This window comes from Nicotiana tabacum, chromosome 18 (genome assembly GCF_000715075.1).
Source record: "Nicotiana tabacum cultivar K326 chromosome 18, ASM71507v2, whole genome shotgun sequence".
In the NCBI taxonomy this organism is placed as follows: domain Eukaryota; kingdom Viridiplantae; phylum Streptophyta; class Magnoliopsida; order Solanales; family Solanaceae; genus Nicotiana; species Nicotiana tabacum.
In genome coordinates this window covers 145,412,304-145,431,814 of record NC_134097.1, presented here as the reverse complement: position 1 = coordinate 145,431,814, position 19,511 = coordinate 145,412,304, and the positions used below count along the sequence as shown (strand labels likewise).

Below are 19,511 nucleotides of genomic sequence, written 5' to 3'. Positions count from 1 at the left end.
AAAGACCTTTTTTAAACTGTGGACAGGAAGGAAACCTAGTTTAGGGCACCTGCATGTTTGAGGTTGCCCAGCGGAAGCTAGAGTTTATTATCCACAAGAAAAGAAATTAGATTCTCGAACAGTAAGTGGTTACTTTATTGGTTACCCAGAGAAATCTAAAGGGTATGTGTTTACTGTCCAAACCATAATTTGAGAATTGTTGAAACCGGTAATGCAAGATTCATTGAGAATGGTGAAGTTTGTGGGAGTGTTGAAAAGCAAAGTGTGAAAATAAAAGAGGTGAGGGTCAATATTCTATTACCCACGAATGTGCCTACTTCCACACAAATACCAAATATTATTCCAGTTGTTGAAGAATACTTTGATAACACCGAGCAACATTTGGATGAAACACTTAATGAAGAAACTAACGTACAAATATCTGATACAAATGAACCACAGGAAATGCCATTAAGAAAATCTCAAAGAGTTAGAAAATTGGCTATTTCGGATGATTACGTGATTTATTTGCAAGAGTCAGATTTTGACATTGGTTTTAATAAGGAACCGGTTTCATTTTCACAAGCCATAGAAAGTAATGAGTCTGACAAATGGATTAATGCCATGAAGGAAGAGTTAAAATCCATGGAATACAACAGAGTCTGAGGTCTTGTTGAATTGCCAGAAAGTTCTAAAAGAATCAGGTGTAGATGGGTCTTTAAGGCCAAACACAATTCAAATGGCAATATTGAGAGATACAAAGCCAGACTTGTTGCCAAGAGTTATACTCAGAAAGGAGGCATTGATTATAAAGAGACCTTTTCACTGATATCAAAGAAAGACTTGTTAAGAATTATTATGACTTTGGTGGCTCATTATGATTTAGAGTACACCAAATGGATGTGAAACTTACTTTCTTAATGGAGATCTCGAGAAGGAAGTTTATATGGACCAACCAGAGGATTTCGAAACTAAAAGAAAAGGTCAAATGGTGTGTAAACTGAAGAAGTCAATATATGGACTTAAACAAGCCTCACGACAATGGTATATAAAGTTTAATGATACTATAACATCTTTTGGATTTGTGGAAAATATCGTTGATCGGTATATATAACAAAGGATCAGTGGGAGCAAGTTTATATTTTTAGTCTTATATGTTAATTATGTTCTACTTGCTGCTAATGATTTAGGCATATTGCATGAGACTAAAGATTTTCTCTCTAAGAATTTTGAAATGAAAGATATGGGTGAGGCATCCTATGTGATAGGAATAGAAATATTCCGTGATAGATCACAAGGATTATTGGGATTGTCTCAGAAAGGCTATATCAAAAGAATTCTAGAGAGATTTAATATGAACAATTATTCAGCAGGAATTGTTCCAAATCAAAAGGGGACAAGTTTAGTCTCATGCAATGCCCTAAGAATGATGTAGAACGAAAGGAAATGGAATCAATTCCTTACTCTTCAATTGTTGGTAGTCTGATGTATGCTCAGACTTGCACAAGACCGGATATTAGTTTTGTGGTCGAAATGCTAGGAAGATATCAGAGTAACCCAGGAATTGATTACATGCTCATGTATAGGAGATCCAAGAATTTGGAAGTTATTGGATACTCGGATTCAGATTTCGTTGGATGTATTGACACTAGAAAATCTACGTTTGGTTATTTGTTCCAATTAGCTGAAGGAGCAATATCGTGGAAGAGTGCCAAAAAATCTGTCATTGCTACATCCACGATGGAAGCAGAATCTGTGGCATGTTTTGAAGCCACAATTTATGCATTATGGCTGCGAAACTTTATTTCAGGACTTGGGGTTGTCGACACAATTACCAAGCCGCTGAAAATTTACTGTGATAATTCTGCTGCAGTATTCTTCTCCAAGAACGATAAGTACTCCAAGGGTGCCAAACATATGGAATTAAAATACTTTACCGCCAAGGAGGAAGTTCAGAAACAAAGAGTGTCACTTGACCATATTAGAACAGATCTCATGATTGCAGATCCGTTAACGAAAGGTTTACAGCCAAAGATATTTAAAGAACATGTACATAGAATGGGTCTTGGCTGTATTTATGACTGATATATTTATGATATTTTGACACTCTAAGCTCATTTATATGTTTCGGATATACATTAGTGATTTCTTGTTTCTCATAATGGTGTACACATTATTGTTTTGAGATATTACAGGATAAGTCTCAAAGAGACATTATTGTGGACCATAATATTTTATAGCTTATGAACCTGATACAATAAATTACTAATATTGTAGTATATGAAAGGGAGTATGTAGACAAATTATATATAACCGCCATAACTCATATTTACTGGTTTATCGTATTGTGGTATTTATGATGGACATTATAAAAGAGATTTGTTTATGCAGAACTAATGTTCCTATATTAAATATTAATATTATGTGATTATTGGGCCATGTGGGAGAATGTAAGTTATTTCCTACGTGTATATATGACCCAATAAGATTATGCCCATAATTAATATTTAATTAATGAGCAAATCTCATTCGTCTGATCGGTTACTTGATGGACATACCGGATTAAGTGAGAACCTCTATAAATTGGTACTCTCCCCACTCATTAGGGTTACCGTATTCTTTCTTTCTTCCATCACTAAAGGCGGCGGTAACGAAATCTAGGGCAAGGGGTGAGAAACCAATTTTGAATTAACGCTTCCGCTTCACGATGATGGCTCACGATTCAGGTATGTTTTCTATGACGATTTCATGTAAGATTATCATGTTCAAGATCCTGGTATGAATTAAAGTTTATGCCTACAAAATTATCCAATATCATCAACCAAACAACCCTAAGTTAATTTTGGGAGAATCTATAAATTATTTTATGTGAGAAATATCGAGTAAGAATAAATATATCAGTAATATGGTGATACAAGTATCTAAAAACAAAAAAGTTAACTGCTAAATTAAAGGTTATGGCAAGGTTTTATGTTCCTTTCCAACCGTAACGATAGGTTTTAGATTCGATCCTTGTGAATGAGATCCCCTTCCCATCCAATCTCTCTACCACAAAATAACGCGAGGGATCGATGCCCCACAGAGAACCCAACCTTATTGGGTCGCCTTTGGTATACAGTTTTTTACCCTCAAAGTGAGACTTTTCAGATTACTCAGACCTTGAAGCGGGTACTCAACATTGGACTCAGACCTTAAAGAGAATACTCAACATTGGACGAGAAATCAAAAATAAAAATATCTTTAAAATAAGTAATTTCTGCATAACAATATTTCATTTATACTATTCATCACATTACAATTTCTATATTATTATTCATCTTATAACAATTCATGGATTATAACCCGTATAAATATTATATGAACAAACGATGAGTAGAAACTTATTTACCATTCGTCATAAAATAATTTCTCCACTTTATCATAAAAAAAAGATTTTATTTTAAAAAAATGCTTACATATGGTTAACGTCCTCTATTCGTCACTACTAAATGCTAAACGGTTAATTCAAAAGCTATGCTTTCCGCCGACCCCATTTTTAAACTCGAGTAGCCAAAAGGATAATTCTTGATTTTCTAAAATAAACGAGGGATTTAAATTACTTTTTTCTAAAAAAAGGAATACTCTTTTTAATTAAATTAGTCTTAAGTTACGTGCTTTGCACATATGTGTACCTATATCATTTTTTTTTTTTTGAAAAGGTAAAAATTCATATACTCATTTGTGCTACCAATAAGACTACCCTTACACCATAAAAAAGATTATTCAAACATTTGCTCTTAATTCTAGAAATATGGTCTCTTTGTCCTTCAAAACAAACTATATTCCTCTCTGGCCATAAGATCCAAAATATGCATATAGGAATAGTATTCCAAATCTTCTGCAAGCTTTTTTGAGTCCTCTGTCCTTGCCAGCACTCGAGTAGGTCCATTACGCTATTAGGTATTACCCACAAAAGCGTCTTAACAAAACTCATGGCCTAAAGCTAAATTTTAATTAATAAGGGGCCTTAACTTTATTTTATTTTGTCTATATTATAGTTATCTTACAAAATATAATATCAATATTACATTGGTTCCTTTTTTTCTTTCTTTCTTTTGTCTATAGTGTAGTTATCTTATAACATATAATATCAATATTCACATTGGTAAGAAAATTTAAGTTAATAAGATATTAGCCACATAATTACAATTCGTTACCTTGGATGTTATTGTAAAAAATATTATTTAACAATATGAAGATTTGAGTATCTTAATTCAAAGTTCTAAAATATTTCTATTGTTAAAAAATAGATAATCTTTCTTTCCATTTTTATAAGGATTTAATTTTTTTTCTATGAATTTCAATATTGTCTAAGTGAAAATAAGATAGTAAATCCACAACTATAAATATCTTTGGGGCCCCAAAATTTTGGGGGCCTAAAGCAAAAGCTTTACTAGTCTTTCCCTTGAGCCACCCCTGATTGCCCAAGACACCACAGATACTCGGAAAAAAGTCCCAACGTTGTCTTGAAATTCTACAGTGCAGAAAAAGATGTTCAACTGATGCCCGATCCTCCTTACATAAGTAGCACCTGTTAGCCATGAGAAAACCTCTTCTTTGAAGATTTTCTTGAGTTAAACTGACTCCCCAAGTTACAATCCAACCAAAGACCGATACTTTGCAGGGGCTTTTGTCTTCTAAATCATCTTCCATGGCTAATTATGTTCTCAATGGCATGTCTGCCTCATCAACAACTTGTAGCAATTATTCACATAGAACTTTTTATCCTTGCTATTTTTTCAGACCAGAGAATCCCTTTTATTATAGTGTCAATATGCATTGTCTATAGTTGTTGCGTCGTGTAATAGAATCCTTTTATCTCCCAATCATTCAAGTTTCTTCTAAAATTAACTTGCCAACCTGAATTTGAATAGAATTCAGCTACACTACCTTCCTTGTTAATAGACTAGTTATAGAAAGTTGGGAATCTGGTTCCTAAGCTCGCATTTCCTATCCATGTATCAGTCCAGAACTTGAACCTTGCACCATTACCCACTTCTAAACTGGTATAAGAAAAGAATTCATCTCATAACCTGATTATGTTCGTCGAGACCCACCCTTTTGTGTGAGAGTTAGTTAAACATGGTGTCTGTGACAACCCGGCCAGTCATCTTAAGAATTATCGCCTTGATCCCCTATTAACTGTCTTTTCCATATTTATTTCTACTATTTTGATTTGTCGGGATGTTTGGTTTTGAGTTTCGGAGAGTTTTGGGACACTTAGTCCCTAAAGGAGAGCTTAAGTTTAGGAAATTTGATCGTAGTCAGAACAGTGTGAAGACGGCCTCGGAATGGAATTTTGATGGTTCTGTTAGCTCCGTTGGTGATTTCGGGCTTGGGGACGTGACCGAATTGTGTTTTGGAAGTTTGTAGCTAATTTAGGCTTGAAAAGGTCAAATTTTGAAGTTTACGGTTCGATATTGAGATTTTGATCCGAAAGTTCGGAATGGAATTCCGGAAGTTGGAGTAGCTCTGTAGTGTTGAATGTGACGTGTGTGCAAAATTGCAGGTCATTCGAACGAGGTTTGATAGACTTTTTGATCGAAAGTGTATTTTTAAAGTTTTGGAATTTTTAGGCTTGAATCTGTGGTTGATTCATCGTTTCGATGTTGTTTTAGGTATTTCAAGGATTGGTATAACTTTGGACAGTGGTATTAGACTTATTGGTGCCTTTGGTTGAGGTCTCGGGGGCCTCGGGATGATTTTGGATGGTTGACGGAAGGATTTTGGAGTTTGGAGTTGCAGCTTCAGCTGCTGGTTTTCTATCATAACCGCACCTGCGAGTGTGGGACCGCAGGTGTGGCACCGCAGAAGCGGCTATGTGGCCATAGAAGCGAGATAGGCCCAGAGCTCCAGGATCCGCAGGTGTGGCTGGGTTTTCGCAAATGTGGTGCCGCAGAAGCAGCCAAGCGACCGCAGATGCGGACCCAGCCCGTTAAGTGACATTTCGCACCTGCGATGCTTTCTTCCGCAGGTGCGAGACCTCAGGTGCGCTCCCTTGACTGCAGATGCGGTAATTGCTGGGCAGAAACATATAAATACTTGCATTCGCGAAATTTAGCATTTTTCACCTCTTTTCAAACGGGAAGAAGCTTGGGGAGCATTTTTTGAGAGGGAATTCAAAGGAACTTCGAGGAGGTAAGATTCTTGGAACCTAAACTCGTTATTGGAGTGATTTTTATCATTATAAGCATGAAAAATTAAGGAAAATCAGTGGTAATTTGGGGGTTAGGGCTTGACTAATTAGAAACTTTTGAGTGATGATTTGAGGGACCCTTTGAGGTCCGATTTTGGTACTTTTGGTATGACTGAACTGGCGAGAGTGTGAGGATTCTGGAAATGTAAATTTTACCCGATTCTGAGACGTGGGCCCGAGGGGTGTTTTGGTCATTTTTCCTAATTTCGCGTATTAGCTTAGAATTGCTTTGTAGAATCAGTTGCTTAAAGTGTTATTTACATTATGCAATTGAATTGAATAGATTTGGGTCATTTGGAGTCGAGTACTCGTGGCAAGAGCATGGTTTCAGATTGATTTGAGCTGATTCGAGGTAAGTGGCTTGCCTAACCTTGTGTGGGGGACCTTCCCCTTAGGATTTGATATATTTGATAATTGAAATGCCTTGTACGTGAGGTGACGAGTATGTACTTAAGTTAATTGTTGAAAATCCGGTTTCCTTTAAGTAATTTTAATTGTGTTCCTTTTTCCTGTCTTATACTACTTGCAATTTAAGCCTGTTGTTAGTCTAGAAAAGCATGTTCAACTGACGTAATTGCTTACTTGCTTAAACTGCCTTAATTGTATTATGTGAAGTATGTTAGGTTAGAATTACTTGTTTACTTGGTACGAAATTAGGCTTAAATGAGTATTCCTTGTGTTGTTGCTGCGTGTTTTACTTTGGGACTACGGGACAGCATCCCGGGAGATCCCCTGCACTTATTTATGATTTCAGCTGAGGTGCGAGATACCGAGAGATCCCTAGCATGTATATTGAGGATACCAAGAGATCCTCGGGAAACTAAAAGACCCCTAGCATTTATTGAGGATACCGAGAGATCCTCGGAATACCAAGAGATCCCTAGCATATATTGAGGGTACTAAGAGATCCTCGGGATACTGAGAGATCCCCGGTTATTTCTTTGTGATTGTTTTTGCCTCTGTTTCTGTTATTGAATTCCTCGTTTTCATATATTAAATTCTTATTGTTAGCTTTCAACTGTACTGCTTATCTTATGCTATCATACCTTATATTTTTATTTCATCTCAGTAGGGCCCTGACCTTCCTCGTCACTACCCGACCGAGGTTAGGCTTGGCACTTACTGAGTACCGCTGTGGTGTACTCATGCCCTTTCTACGCATGTTTTTCAAGTGCAGATCCAGGTACTTTGACTCAATCATATCACCCTTGAGGCGAGGCGACTGCTCCAGAGACTTCGAGGTATATCTGCCGCATCCGCAGACCGAGGAGTCCCTTTCCATTCTATCTTGTAGTGATATCCCTTCTATTTTCTTCTATTGATGTAGACATTCCGGAGTTAGAGCATTTTTATTATATTCATAGCTTGTGATTCATGGGTTTCTGGGTTTTGGGAAAATGTATTAGTTTTTGAGAATTAATATTGTGTATGCCGAGCGGCACTTTTAAACGTTGTTTTATTACTCCATTTATGTTTTAAATTGTTTTTCTTTCGCAAATTGGTTTATATTACGCAATTTAGGCTTACCTAGTCGTAGAGACTAGGTGCCGTCACGATGGTTCACGGAGGGCGAACTGGGGTCGTGACAAGTTGGTATCAGAGCTCAAGGTTCATAGGAGTCATGAATCACAAGCCGTTTTATTAGAGTCTCATTGATCGGTACGGAGATATCTGTACTTATCTATGAGAGGCTATGTAACTGTTAGAAAAATTTCGCTTCATTTGATTTCCTTGTCATGCGAGATTTTGATATCACAATTCTAAACTTATGTCTTCTATTTTCTTGCAGATGGTGAGGACACACGCTACCCGAGATGATCAGGCACCCGCACCCCCTACTGTAGCTGTCAGAGGTCGAAGTCGGGGTAGAGGCCGAGGACGCGTACGTGGTGCAGCTAGAGCACCTGTGCGAGTTGCCACCGAGGTACCACCAGCAGTACCAGCCGGAGTTCAGGCACCTGATACGCCTACTGCTACTACTACTCCAGCACTTTAGGAGACTCTGGCACAGTTCATGAGCATGTACACCATTTTGGCTCAGGCAGGGTTGCTTCCCCTTGTTGCAGCTACATCTTAGGACGAGGGAGGAGCACAGGCTCCCGCCGCCCGCACTCCTGAGAAGAGAGTGCATGTTGAGAAGGTCCCTGAGATTATTCCTGTACAACCGGCAGTCTGAGATCAGCCCGAGGACAGGGCAGCGGTTTCCGAGGATGAGCAAGTGAGGCTTGAGAGGTTCAAGAACTACAAGCCTCATATATTCAGTGGTCTAGCATCAGATGATGCTTTGAGATTTCAAGATGAGTGTTACCATATTCTCCGTACCATAGATATATCAGGATCGAGCGGGGTTTCCTTCACTACTTTCCAGCTTCGCGGAACCGCCTGTAAGTGGTGGCGCACCTATGAGTTAGACAGTCTGGATAAGGCTGCTTCACTGACTTGGACTTAGTTTTCAGATCTGTTCCTGAGAGAGTATGTTCCTTAGAGCCTCAGGGACGCATGGCACACAGAGTTTGAGCACTTGCGCCAGGGTACCATGACTGTCTCAGAGTATGTTGTCTGTTACACTAGCTTGGCTAGACATGCCCCAGCCTTGGTTTCTACTGTTCGTGAGAGGGTTCTCCGATTTATTGAGGGCCTTATTTCCAGCATAAGGTCTAGCATGGCTCATGAGTTAGAGATGGATATTTCTTATCAGTAGGTAGTGAGCATTGCTAGGAGGATTGAGGGTATGCATGCTAGGGAGAGAGAAAGGAGAGGGAGGTCAAGAGGTCTCAAGAGTCGGGCTATTATTCTGGTGCCCGTGCCCCAGCTGCAGGCAGTCATAGTAGGGGTGATATGAGTTTCCCTATTCATTCAGCTCTTCCAGCAACCAGTGGTATTCCAGCTCCTCCCAGACCTCAGGAGCCTTATGATGCACCTCCGGTATCTAGCGCGCCTCCTGCGCGGGGTGTTTTCAGAGGTCAGTCCAGTAGACCTGGCTAGAGCCAGTCACAGCCACCACGTCCTCCCAGAGCTTGTTTTGAGTGTGGTGACACACGCCATGTGGTGAGGGATTGCCCTAGACTTGGGAGGAGTGCGCCTCCACAGACTTCTCAGCCACAACGTACCCCGGAGAGTTCTCAAGCTATGGTTGCAGCTCCAGTTGCTACCCCACCTACTCATCCAGCTAGAGGTGGAGGTCGGGGAGGTAGAGGTCGCCCTAGAGGGGGAGGCCAGGACCGATATTATGCCCTTCCTGCCCGTACCGAGGTTGTTGCCTCTGATTCTGTCATCACAGGTTTAATACTAGTTTGCCACAGAGATGCATCGGTTCTATTAGATCCAGTCTCCACTTACTCTTATGTGTCTTCTTATTTTGCTCCGCATTTGGGTGTACCTCGGGAATCTTTGAGTTTCCTTGTTTATGTTTCTACTCTTGTAAGAGATTCTCTTGTTGTGGACCGCATTTATCAATCGTGTTTGGTTTCTCTTAGTGGTTTTGAGACCAGAGCCGATTTATTGTTGGTCAGCATGGTAGATTTTGATATTATCTTGGGCATGGACTGGTTGTCGCCCCATTTTGCTATTCTTGATTGTCACACCAAAACCGTAATATTGGCTATGCTAGGTGTACCGCGTATTGAGTGAAGGGGTACTTTAGATCACACTCCCAGTGGAGTTATTTCTTTTCTTAAAGCTTAGCGTATGGTTGAGAAGGGGTATGACGCGTATTTAGCTTATGTGAGAGATGTTAGTATTGATACCCCTTCAGTTGATTCAGTCCCAGTAGTACGGGATTTTCCCGATGTGTTTCCAGCTGATCTTCCGGGCATGCCGCCTGATAGAGATATTGATTTTGGCATTGATCTGTTGCCGGGCACTCAACCCATTTCTATTCCTCCGTATCGTATGGCTCCTCCTGAGTTGAAGGAGATGAAGGATAATTTACAGGAATTTCTTGATAAGGGTTTTATTCGGCCCAGTGTATCACCTTGGGGTGCTCCTATCTTGTTTATGAAGAAAACGGATGGTTCTATGCGTATGTGTATTGATTATCGCCAGTTGAACAAGGTTATAGTGAAGAACCATTATCCTTTGCCTCGTATTGATGATTTGTTTGACCAGTTTCAGGGCGCACGGGTGTTTTCTAAGATTGACTTGCGCTCAGGTTACCATCAGTTGAAGATTCAAGAGCCAGATATACCGAAGACTACTTTTAGGACTTGGTATAGTCATTATGAGTTCCTTGTTATGTCATTTTGGCTGACCAATGCCCCAGCAGCCTTTATGCATTTGATGCACAGTGTGTTCCGGCCGTATCTTGACTCGTTCGTCATTGTCTTTATTGATGATATTTTGGTGTATTCCCAGAGTCGGGAAAATCATGAGCAGCACCTGAGGACTGTGCTTCAGACTTTGAGAGAGAAGAAGTTATATGCTAAGTTCTCGAAATGTGAGTTTTGGTTGGATTTTGTGGCATTCTTAGGCCACGTGGTATCGAGTTAGGGTATTCAGGTGGATTCGAATAAAGTAGAGGCCATACAGAGTTGGCCCAGACCATTCTCAGCTACAGAGATCCACAATTTCCTTGGCTTGGTAGGTTACTACCGTCATTTTGTTGAGGGGTTTTCATCGATTGCAACCTCTATAACCAAACTAACCCAGAAGGGTTCTCTGTTCCAGTGGACGGAAGAGTGTGAGGCGAGCTTTCAGAAGCTCAAGACAGCTTTGACTATAGCCCCAATTTTGATATTGCCTGCAGGTTCGGGGTCTTACATTGTCTATTGTGATGCCTCGAGGATTGGCCTTGGAGCAGTTTTGATGTAGGATGGTAGAGTGATTGCCTACGCATCCAGACAGTTGAAGGTACATGAGAAGAATTACCATGTCCATGATCTAGAGTTAGTTGCCATTGTTCACGCCCTAAAGATCTGGTGTCATTATTTTTATGGTGTCCCCTGTGAGATTTATACTGATCATCGGAGCTTGCAGCACCTGTTCAAGCAAAAGGATCTAAATTTGTGCCAGAGGAGATGGTTAGAGTTGCTGAATGACTATGATATAACCATTTTGTATCACCCAGGCAAGGCCAATGTGGTAGCCGATGCCTTGAGTCACTGGGTAGAAATTTTGGGGAGTTTGGCTTATTTACCAGCATTGGAGAGGCCTATGGCGATGGATGTTCAGGCCTTAGCCAGCCAGTTTGTGAGATTGGATCTTTCGGAGCCCAGTCGGGTTCTAGCTTACGTGGTTTCTCGGTCTTCCTTATTTGATCATATCAAGGAGCGGCAGTATGATGACCCTCATTTACTTGTCCTCAAGGACAAGGTTCAGCATAGTGATGCCAGAGATGTGACTATTAGTGATGATGGGGTATTGAGGATGCAGGGTCAAATTTGTGCACCCAATGTTGATGGACTTCGGGAGTTGATTCTGGAGGAGGCCCATAGTTCGCGGTATTCTATTCATTCGGGTGCCACGAAGATGTATCAGGATTTGAGGTAGCACTATTATTAGAGGCGGATGAAGAATGATATAGTTGGATTTGTAGCTCGGTGCCTCAACTGTCAGCAGGTGAAGTATGAGCACCAGAGACCGGGTGGGTTGCTTCAGCAGATAGAGATTCCGGAGTGGAAGTGGGAGCGGATCACCATGGACTTTGTAGTTGGGCTCCCACGGACTTTGAGAAAGTTCGATGCTATTTGGGTGATTATGGATCGACTGACCAAGTCCGCGCACTTCATTCCTATATGTACTACCTGTTCTTCGGAGTGTCTAGCGGAGATTTATATCCGGGAGATTGTTCGTCTGTGTGGTATTCCAGTTTCCATCATTTCAGATAGAGGTACTCAGTTCACATCACGGTTCTGGAGGGCCGTTCAGCATGAGTTGGGTACTCGGGTGGAGATGAGTACAACATTTCTCCCTCAGGCAGACGGACAGTCCGAGCGCACTATTCAGATTCTTGAGGATATGCTCCGTGCATGTGTGATTGAGTTTGGAGGGTCTTAGGATCAGTTCTTTCCATTGGCGGAGTTTGCCTACAACAACAGCTATCAGTCCAGCATTCAGATGGCACCGTATGAAGCTTTATAAGTTAGGCGGTGTAGATCCCCGATAGGTTGGTTCGAGTTGGGCGATGCTAGATTGTTGGGCACAGACTTGGTTTAGGATGCTTTGGAGAAGGTCAAGGTGATTCAGGATAGACTCCGTACAGCCCAGTCCCGACAGAAGAGTTACACGAACTGGAAGGTTCGTGATGTTTCCTATATGGTTGGAGAGCGGGTTCTACTTCGGGTTTCGCCTATGAAGGGCGTTATAAGATTCGTGAAGAAAGGAAAGTTGAGTCAGAGGTTTATTGGTCCTATATTGCGGCATGTTGGGAAGGATGCTTATGAGCTTGCCTTACCTCCCAGCTTGGTAGGAGTTCATCCGGTATTTCATGTTTCGATACTCTGCAGGTATCACGGTGATCCCTCGCACGTGTTTGATTTCAGTTCAGTCCAGTTGGACCAGGATCTATCTTATGTTGAGGATTCAGTGGCAATATTGGACAGGCCGGTTAGAAAGCTGAGGTCGAAGAACATTGCATCAGTAAAGGTTCAGTGGCAGGGTCAGCCGGTCGATAAGGCGACCTAGGAGACCGAGCAGGATATGCGCAACCGTTACCCTCATCTTTTCACTACTTTAGGTATGTCTCTATGCTCGTTCGAGGATGAACGAATGTTTAAGTGTAGGAGGATGTGACGCCCCGGCCGATCGTCTTAAGAATTAACGCATCAATCCCTTATTAACTGCCTTCCCCGTGTTTATTTCTACTATTTTGATTTGTCGGGATGTTCGATTTTGAGTTTCGGAGAGTTTTGGGACAATTAGTCCCTAAATAAGAGCTTAAGTTTGGAAAATTTTACGGTAGTCAGAACAGTGTAAAGACGACCTTATAATGGAATTCCAATGGTTCCATTAGCTCCGTTGGGTGATTTCGGGCTTAGGGGCGTGATCGGATTGTGTTTTGGAGGTCCGTAGCTAATTTAGGCTTGAATGCCGAAAGGTCAAATTTTGAAGTTTCCGGTTCGATAGTGAGATTTTGATCCGAGGGACGGAATAGAATTTCGGAAGTTGGAGTAGCTCCGTAGTGTTAAATGTGACGTATGTGCAAAATTTCAGGCCATTCGAACGAGGTTTGATAGACTTTTTGATCGAAAGTGTATTTTTAAAGTTTTGGAATTTTTAGGCTTGAATCTGTGGTTGATTCATCGTTTCGATGTTGTTTTAGGTGTTTCAAGGATTGGTATAAGTTTGGACAGTGGTATTAGACTTGTTAGTGCCTTTGGTTGAGGTCTCGAGGGCCTCGGGATGATTTTGGATGGTTGACGGAAGGATTTTGGAGTTTAGAGTTGCAGCTTCAGCTGTTGGTTTTCTGTCATAACCGCACATGCGAGTGTGGGACCGCAGGTGCGGCTCCGCAGAAGCGGCTATGTGGCCATAAAAGCGAGATAGATCCAGAGCTCCAGGATCCGCAGGTGCGGCTGGGTTTTCGCAAATACAGTGCCGCAGATGCGGCCAGGTGACCGCAGATGCGGACCCAGCCCATTAAGTGACTTTTTGCACTGGCGATGCATTCTTTTGCAGTTGCAGGACCGCAGGTGCGATCCCTTGACTGTAGATACGGTAATCGTTGGGCAGAAACATATAAATACTTGCCTTCGTGAAATTTAGCCATTTTTCACCTCTTTTCAAACGGGAAGAATCTTGGGGAGCATTTTTTGAGAGGGAATTCAAGCGAACTTCGAGGAGGTAAGATTCTTGGAACCTAAATTGGAGTGATTTTTATCATTATAAGCATGAAAAATTAAGGAAAATCAGTGATAATATGGGGGTTAGGGCTTGACTAATTAGAGACTTTTGGGTGATGATTTGAGGGACCCTTTGAGGTCCGATTTTGGTACTTTTGGTATGACTGAACTCGTGAGAGTGTGAGGATTATGGAAATGTAAATTTTACCCAATTCCGAGATGTGGGCCTGAGGGGCGTTTTGGTCATTTTTTCTAATTTCGCATATTAGCTTAGAATTTCTTTGTAGAATCAGTTACTTGAAGTGTTATTTACATTATGCAATTAAATTGAATAGATTTGGGCTATTTGGAGTTGAGTACTCGTGGAAAGAGCGTGGTTTAGGATTGATTTGAGATGGTTCGAGGTAAGTGGCTTGCCTAACCTTGTGTGGGGGACCTTCCTCTTAGGATTTGGTATATTTGATAATTGAAATGCCTTGTATGTGAGGTGACAAGTACGTACTTGAGCTAATTGTTGAATATCCGGTTTCCTTTAAGTGATTTTAATTGTGTTCCTTTTTCCTGTCTTATACTACTTCCAATTTAAGCCTGTTGTTAGCCTAGACAAGCATGTTTAACTGACTTAATTGTTTACTTGCTTAAACTGTCTTAATTGTATTATGTGAAGCATGTTAGGTTAGAATTACCTGTTTACCTGGTACGAAATTGAGCTTAAATGAGTATTCCTTGTGTTGTTGCTGCGTGTTTTACTTTGGGACTACGGGATGGCATCCTGAGAGATCCACTGCACGTATTTATGATTTGAGTTGAGGTGCGGGATACCGAGAGATCTCTAGCACATATATTGAGGATACTAAGAGATCCTCGAGATACCAAGAGATCCCTAGCATATATTGAAGATACAGAGAGATCCTAGGGATACCAAGAGATCCCTGCATATATTGAGGATACCGAGAGATCCTCGGGATATCAAGAGATCCCTGGCATATATTGAGGGTACTACGAGATCCTCGGGATATTGAGAGATCCCTAGTTATTTCTTTGTGATTGTTTTTGCCTCTATTTCAGTTATTGAATTCCTCATTTTCCTGTATTAAATTCTTATTGTTAGCTTTCAACTGTACTTCTTATCTTATACTGTCATACCTTATATTTTTATTTCATCTTAGTAGGGCTCTGACCTTCCTCGTCACTACCCGACAGAGGTTAGGCTTGGCACTTACTGAGTACTGTTGTGGTGTACCCATGCCCTTTATGCGCATGTTTTTCATGTGCAGATCCAGGTACTTTGACTCAGTCCTATCACCTTTGAGGTGAGGCGACTGCTCCAGAGATTTCGAGGTATATCTGTTGCGTCCGCAAACCGAGGAGTCCCTTTCCATTCTATCTTGTAGTGATAGCCCTTCTATTTTCTTCTATTGATGTAGACATTCCGGAGTTAGAGCATTTTTATTATATTCATAGCTTGTGATTCATGGGTTTCCGGGTTTATGGAAAATGTATTAGTTTTTTGAGAATTAATATTGTGTATGCCGAGCGGCACTTTTAAACGCTGTTTTATTACTCCATTTCTGTTTTAAATTATTTTTTTTCCTGCAAATTGGTTTATCTTCTGCAATTTAGGCTTACCTAGTTGTAGATACTAGGTGCCGTCATGATGGTTCACGGAGGGCGAACCGGGATCGTGACAGTGTCCATCCCTTCTTTACTCCATGAACATCTTCAATTATTTGCTTCCAAAAATACTATTTTTAAAAACATTATACACTCATGATATATGTGTACCTATATCATGAGTGTATAATTTTTTTAAAAATAATATCGCTGCGCGTGTACCTATATCATGAGTTATTGAACTAAAATTAATGAAAAATACGTAATTTCTTAGGACATATGTGTATATCTTATGAGCATCCTTGTTATTTTTGTTACCTAATACAAAAAACAAAAAATAAGTTAAACTATAACATAATGTTTTGCTCTATTTTTTATTGTTTTAACCGTCAATGCTCTACTCGTGAAAATAAATTTATGTACCTTAAGAATTTTTTCAATTTAAAAAATAATTTTATTTATATGATGAGTTTAAAAAAGCAATAAATTGATTACTTTGCTAATTACTCCCTCTAGTATGTGAATCTTTTCGTTTTCCAAGAGTTAATTTGACTAACCTTTAAAGCTAAATTTAATTAGATTAATTCGATGTTTTAAATTTAAAACTTATATATTCAAAAACTATACGAGAAATACTATGAAGCTGCAATCTTTCCTTGTCAATATGTGATGGTAGGCCAGTACTCACGTTTTTAGTTATATTGTACACTCGAATTACTACACTTCGAATGTATTTGAGCCTAATTGTTATACTTTGTACTTATTACGTGTGTTATGTTATGTATGATATGATTTTGAGTGGAAAAACAGGTTTGGGGCTAAAATAGATGATTTGAAGTTTTGAAGTATGAGTAGAAGCCCAAGAAATTAAGTCGGGATCACATTCGGGGGTCGAGGAACAAGTCAAAAAGTGAGAAAAAAAGATTACTTGGAAAAACTGCACTATCGCACTGCGCCATGCGCCACGGGATGCTAGTGAAAAATTCCTGCAAAGTTTAAAAGTCAACTCTTTGAACTTCTCCGCAGGCTCACCACATTGGAAAGGATAGTTTCATCCGGCCCCGTTCCTACATGGTATAAATACACCCAAACACGATTTTTAGAGGACTTTTGACCTTGGAAGCTTTGGGAGAGCATTGGAGGCTACAAGACACGGGATTTCATAATCTTTTCATCAATTCAATTCGGAGTTTGGATTGTAACATTAGATTGATGATTTCTCACTCTTTAATTATATTTGTGATGACTTCCTCCATGATTATGGAGTAGTTTACATTAGAGTTTGACATGATTTGGTGACTTGGTTGTTGTTTATGAGTTTGACTTCTTCTTCTTAATTGCTTGAATTTATTAGAGGAGCTTTAATATAGTTGTGATTTTATTCTTTATAATGTTTCATCGAAAGAGGAACGTCTTACTGAATATTATTGCAGCGTGTGCTTTAGTTTATTTTGGTGATTTATTGAAGTAATCGAGAGAACTTTTTGAGTTATCATTTAAATTAAGATTGAGAAATATTCACGAGAAGTTTCTTTTAGATCATTCCTACCAATATATTCTTGCAAGTTTCGTCGTACTTTACATCAGTTTATTTGAAAGATTTGGATTTAATCGAGAGAGGAGTCTGAATTTGTAACGACCCGGCCGGTCATTTCATGAGTTACCGCTCCGTTTCCCCCATTTATGCTTCTTTATGTCTTGTTCAGCTGTATTATGTGGTATCGGGTTAGTTGGTTTGAGTTCGGAGTGGTTTTGGAGAGGTTGGAGATACTTAGTCTCTTTTGAGTAAGCTTAAGCTGGAAAAGTCAACCGGATATTGAATTATGTAGAAAAGGGCTCGGATGTGAATTCGTTTAGTTCAGATAGCTTCGTTAGGTGATTTGGGACTTAGGAGTGTATTCGGACTGTAATGTGGAGGTCCGTGGTAGATTTAGGCTTGAATTGGCGAAATTGGAATTTTGGCGCTTTCTGGTTGGTAGTGGAAATTTTGATATCGGGGTCGGAATGAAATTTTGACAGTTAGAGTAGGTTCTTTGTGTCATTCGGATTTGATAGACTTATTGATCGTTTGGGGAATTTGGAAGTTTTGAGAATCTTAGGCCTGAATCTGAGGATGATTTGGTGTTTCGGTGTTGTTTTGAGTGTTCCAAAGATTGGTATAAGTTTGAATAGTGGTATATGACTTGTTCATACTTTTGATTGAGGTCCCGAGGGCCTCAGGATGATTTCGGATGGTTATCGGGAAGTTTGAGAGTTAGAGTTTGCAGTAAAGCTGCTGAGTTCATGTCATAACCGCACTTGCGGATTGGGGACCACAGGTGCAGGCCCGCAGAAGCATAGAGAGGGCCGCAGATGCGGCCGGGGCTATGAAGGACAGGAGCCGCAGATGCAGAGTGTGGAGCGCACCTGCGAAGGCGCATGTGCGGGCATTTGAGCGCGGGTGCGATTTTGGGCGGATAAGTGGGTTCTGCATGTGCACACCTGGGACCGCAGGTGCGGGTCCGCAGGTGCAAGTATTTGACCGCATGTGCGGTATCACTGGGCAAAACATATAAAAAGATGCCTTTGCGAATTTTTGCTAAGTGTTGCCATTTTTGAAGATGTGAAGAGAGCTAGGGCTATGATTTTTCAAGGAAATCAAAGGATTTCAGTTGGATAAGCTTCTTAAGCCTTATTATTTGTGTTTATGGTTATTTTTTCATTGTTTAATCATGGTATTGTCACGCCCCTCTTTTTTTCCTTTTGACGGGAAAGTCCGGGTTCCGACATTCCATGGTGTGTAATGACTCATTTCCTTTTGAGAATTGGGTATTTAAAGAGTTGCCACCTAACGGATTACGGTGCGTTAGGGCACCTAGAATGATTAACTCTTGGATTGGTTTGCAATACCAGAGATTAGGATAAGGGCTCGAAGTAACCTCGAGGGGAATGTGTTAGGCACCCCTCTTGGTCTACAACTGTGGGTCACGACCGAACTTATATTCACAAATTAGTCCATTACAAGTAAACAATCAAATAGGTTGCAAGCAGAGCACGTTGGATAACTCAAGTAATAAGATAAAGATTTGGACAAGTTGTAAAACAAAAGTTTTAAATAAAAAGGGGAGTTTGGTAAAGGAGGGGTCCTAGGTTGGTTATCCTATAGGATCACCCCACACAATGTCTGGTAAACATTCCTCAATGAGGAGCTACACGTGATATTAGCGCGTAGTCATCATATCCCATATCTACCCTTCTCATCCCCTTATTGGTCATGCAAAGCGAGTGTTTGGTCAGCATTCTCTATTGCGTGCTGCTACTCATCCCGTCTTAATGGTCCTGGAGGGAGCTAGGACCTCTACCTATAGGTGGTTCTAGACGGACCCCTAAGGTTTTAAAAGGTGAAAAATTCTAAGGCGACAAGCAAAATACTTAGGACTTTTAGCACATAGAAAGAAGCAAATATAGGCTCAAAGTTTCCTCCTCAATTAAGCACATAACAGCACGACTCAAGCACAATTAAGGTCTTTTATCAGACAGTGTCCTAAGGCAAGATATCTAGGTGAATATGCAGAAATAAGCAACTTATTTTTAGACACTAAGGAGTAGTGATCCTAGCAGTTGCCTATGGATTTTTAAAAGCCTGTTAGGATTAGAAAAATGTTAAGCAATAGAAATAGTTTTCAGAAATACAGTTTTGAAAACGCCCTAAAGGCTTGCCTATATGCGGAATATTGATTAGCACATTTGTATAGTGAAATAAAGCAGGTTTTCGAAACGGATTTTTTGTAATACTTATAGGCATGATATCTAATGAGATTGAGACAGTTTTAAAGAACTTGTTTCAGGAAACATGGAATACTTAGTTAAACCAATTCAGATGTGAACTAAGCATGGACTAAGTTGAATTATTCAGACTAGCTTAG

At 40.2% G+C, this 19,511-nt stretch overlaps 1 protein-coding gene across 1 annotated transcript; it reads left to right on the top strand.

The window, feature by feature from the left end:
- Positions 1–1,425: 1,425 nt before the first annotated feature.
- On the top strand, positions 1,426–2,064 carry LOC142172751 (secreted RxLR effector protein 161-like). Its single transcript, XM_075236429.1, has one exon. It carries the CDS (start codon positions 1,426–1,428, stop codon positions 2,062–2,064), a length of 639 nt encoding a protein of 212 aa, XP_075092530.1.
- The last annotated feature ends 17,447 nt before the right edge of the window (positions 2,065–19,511 follow it).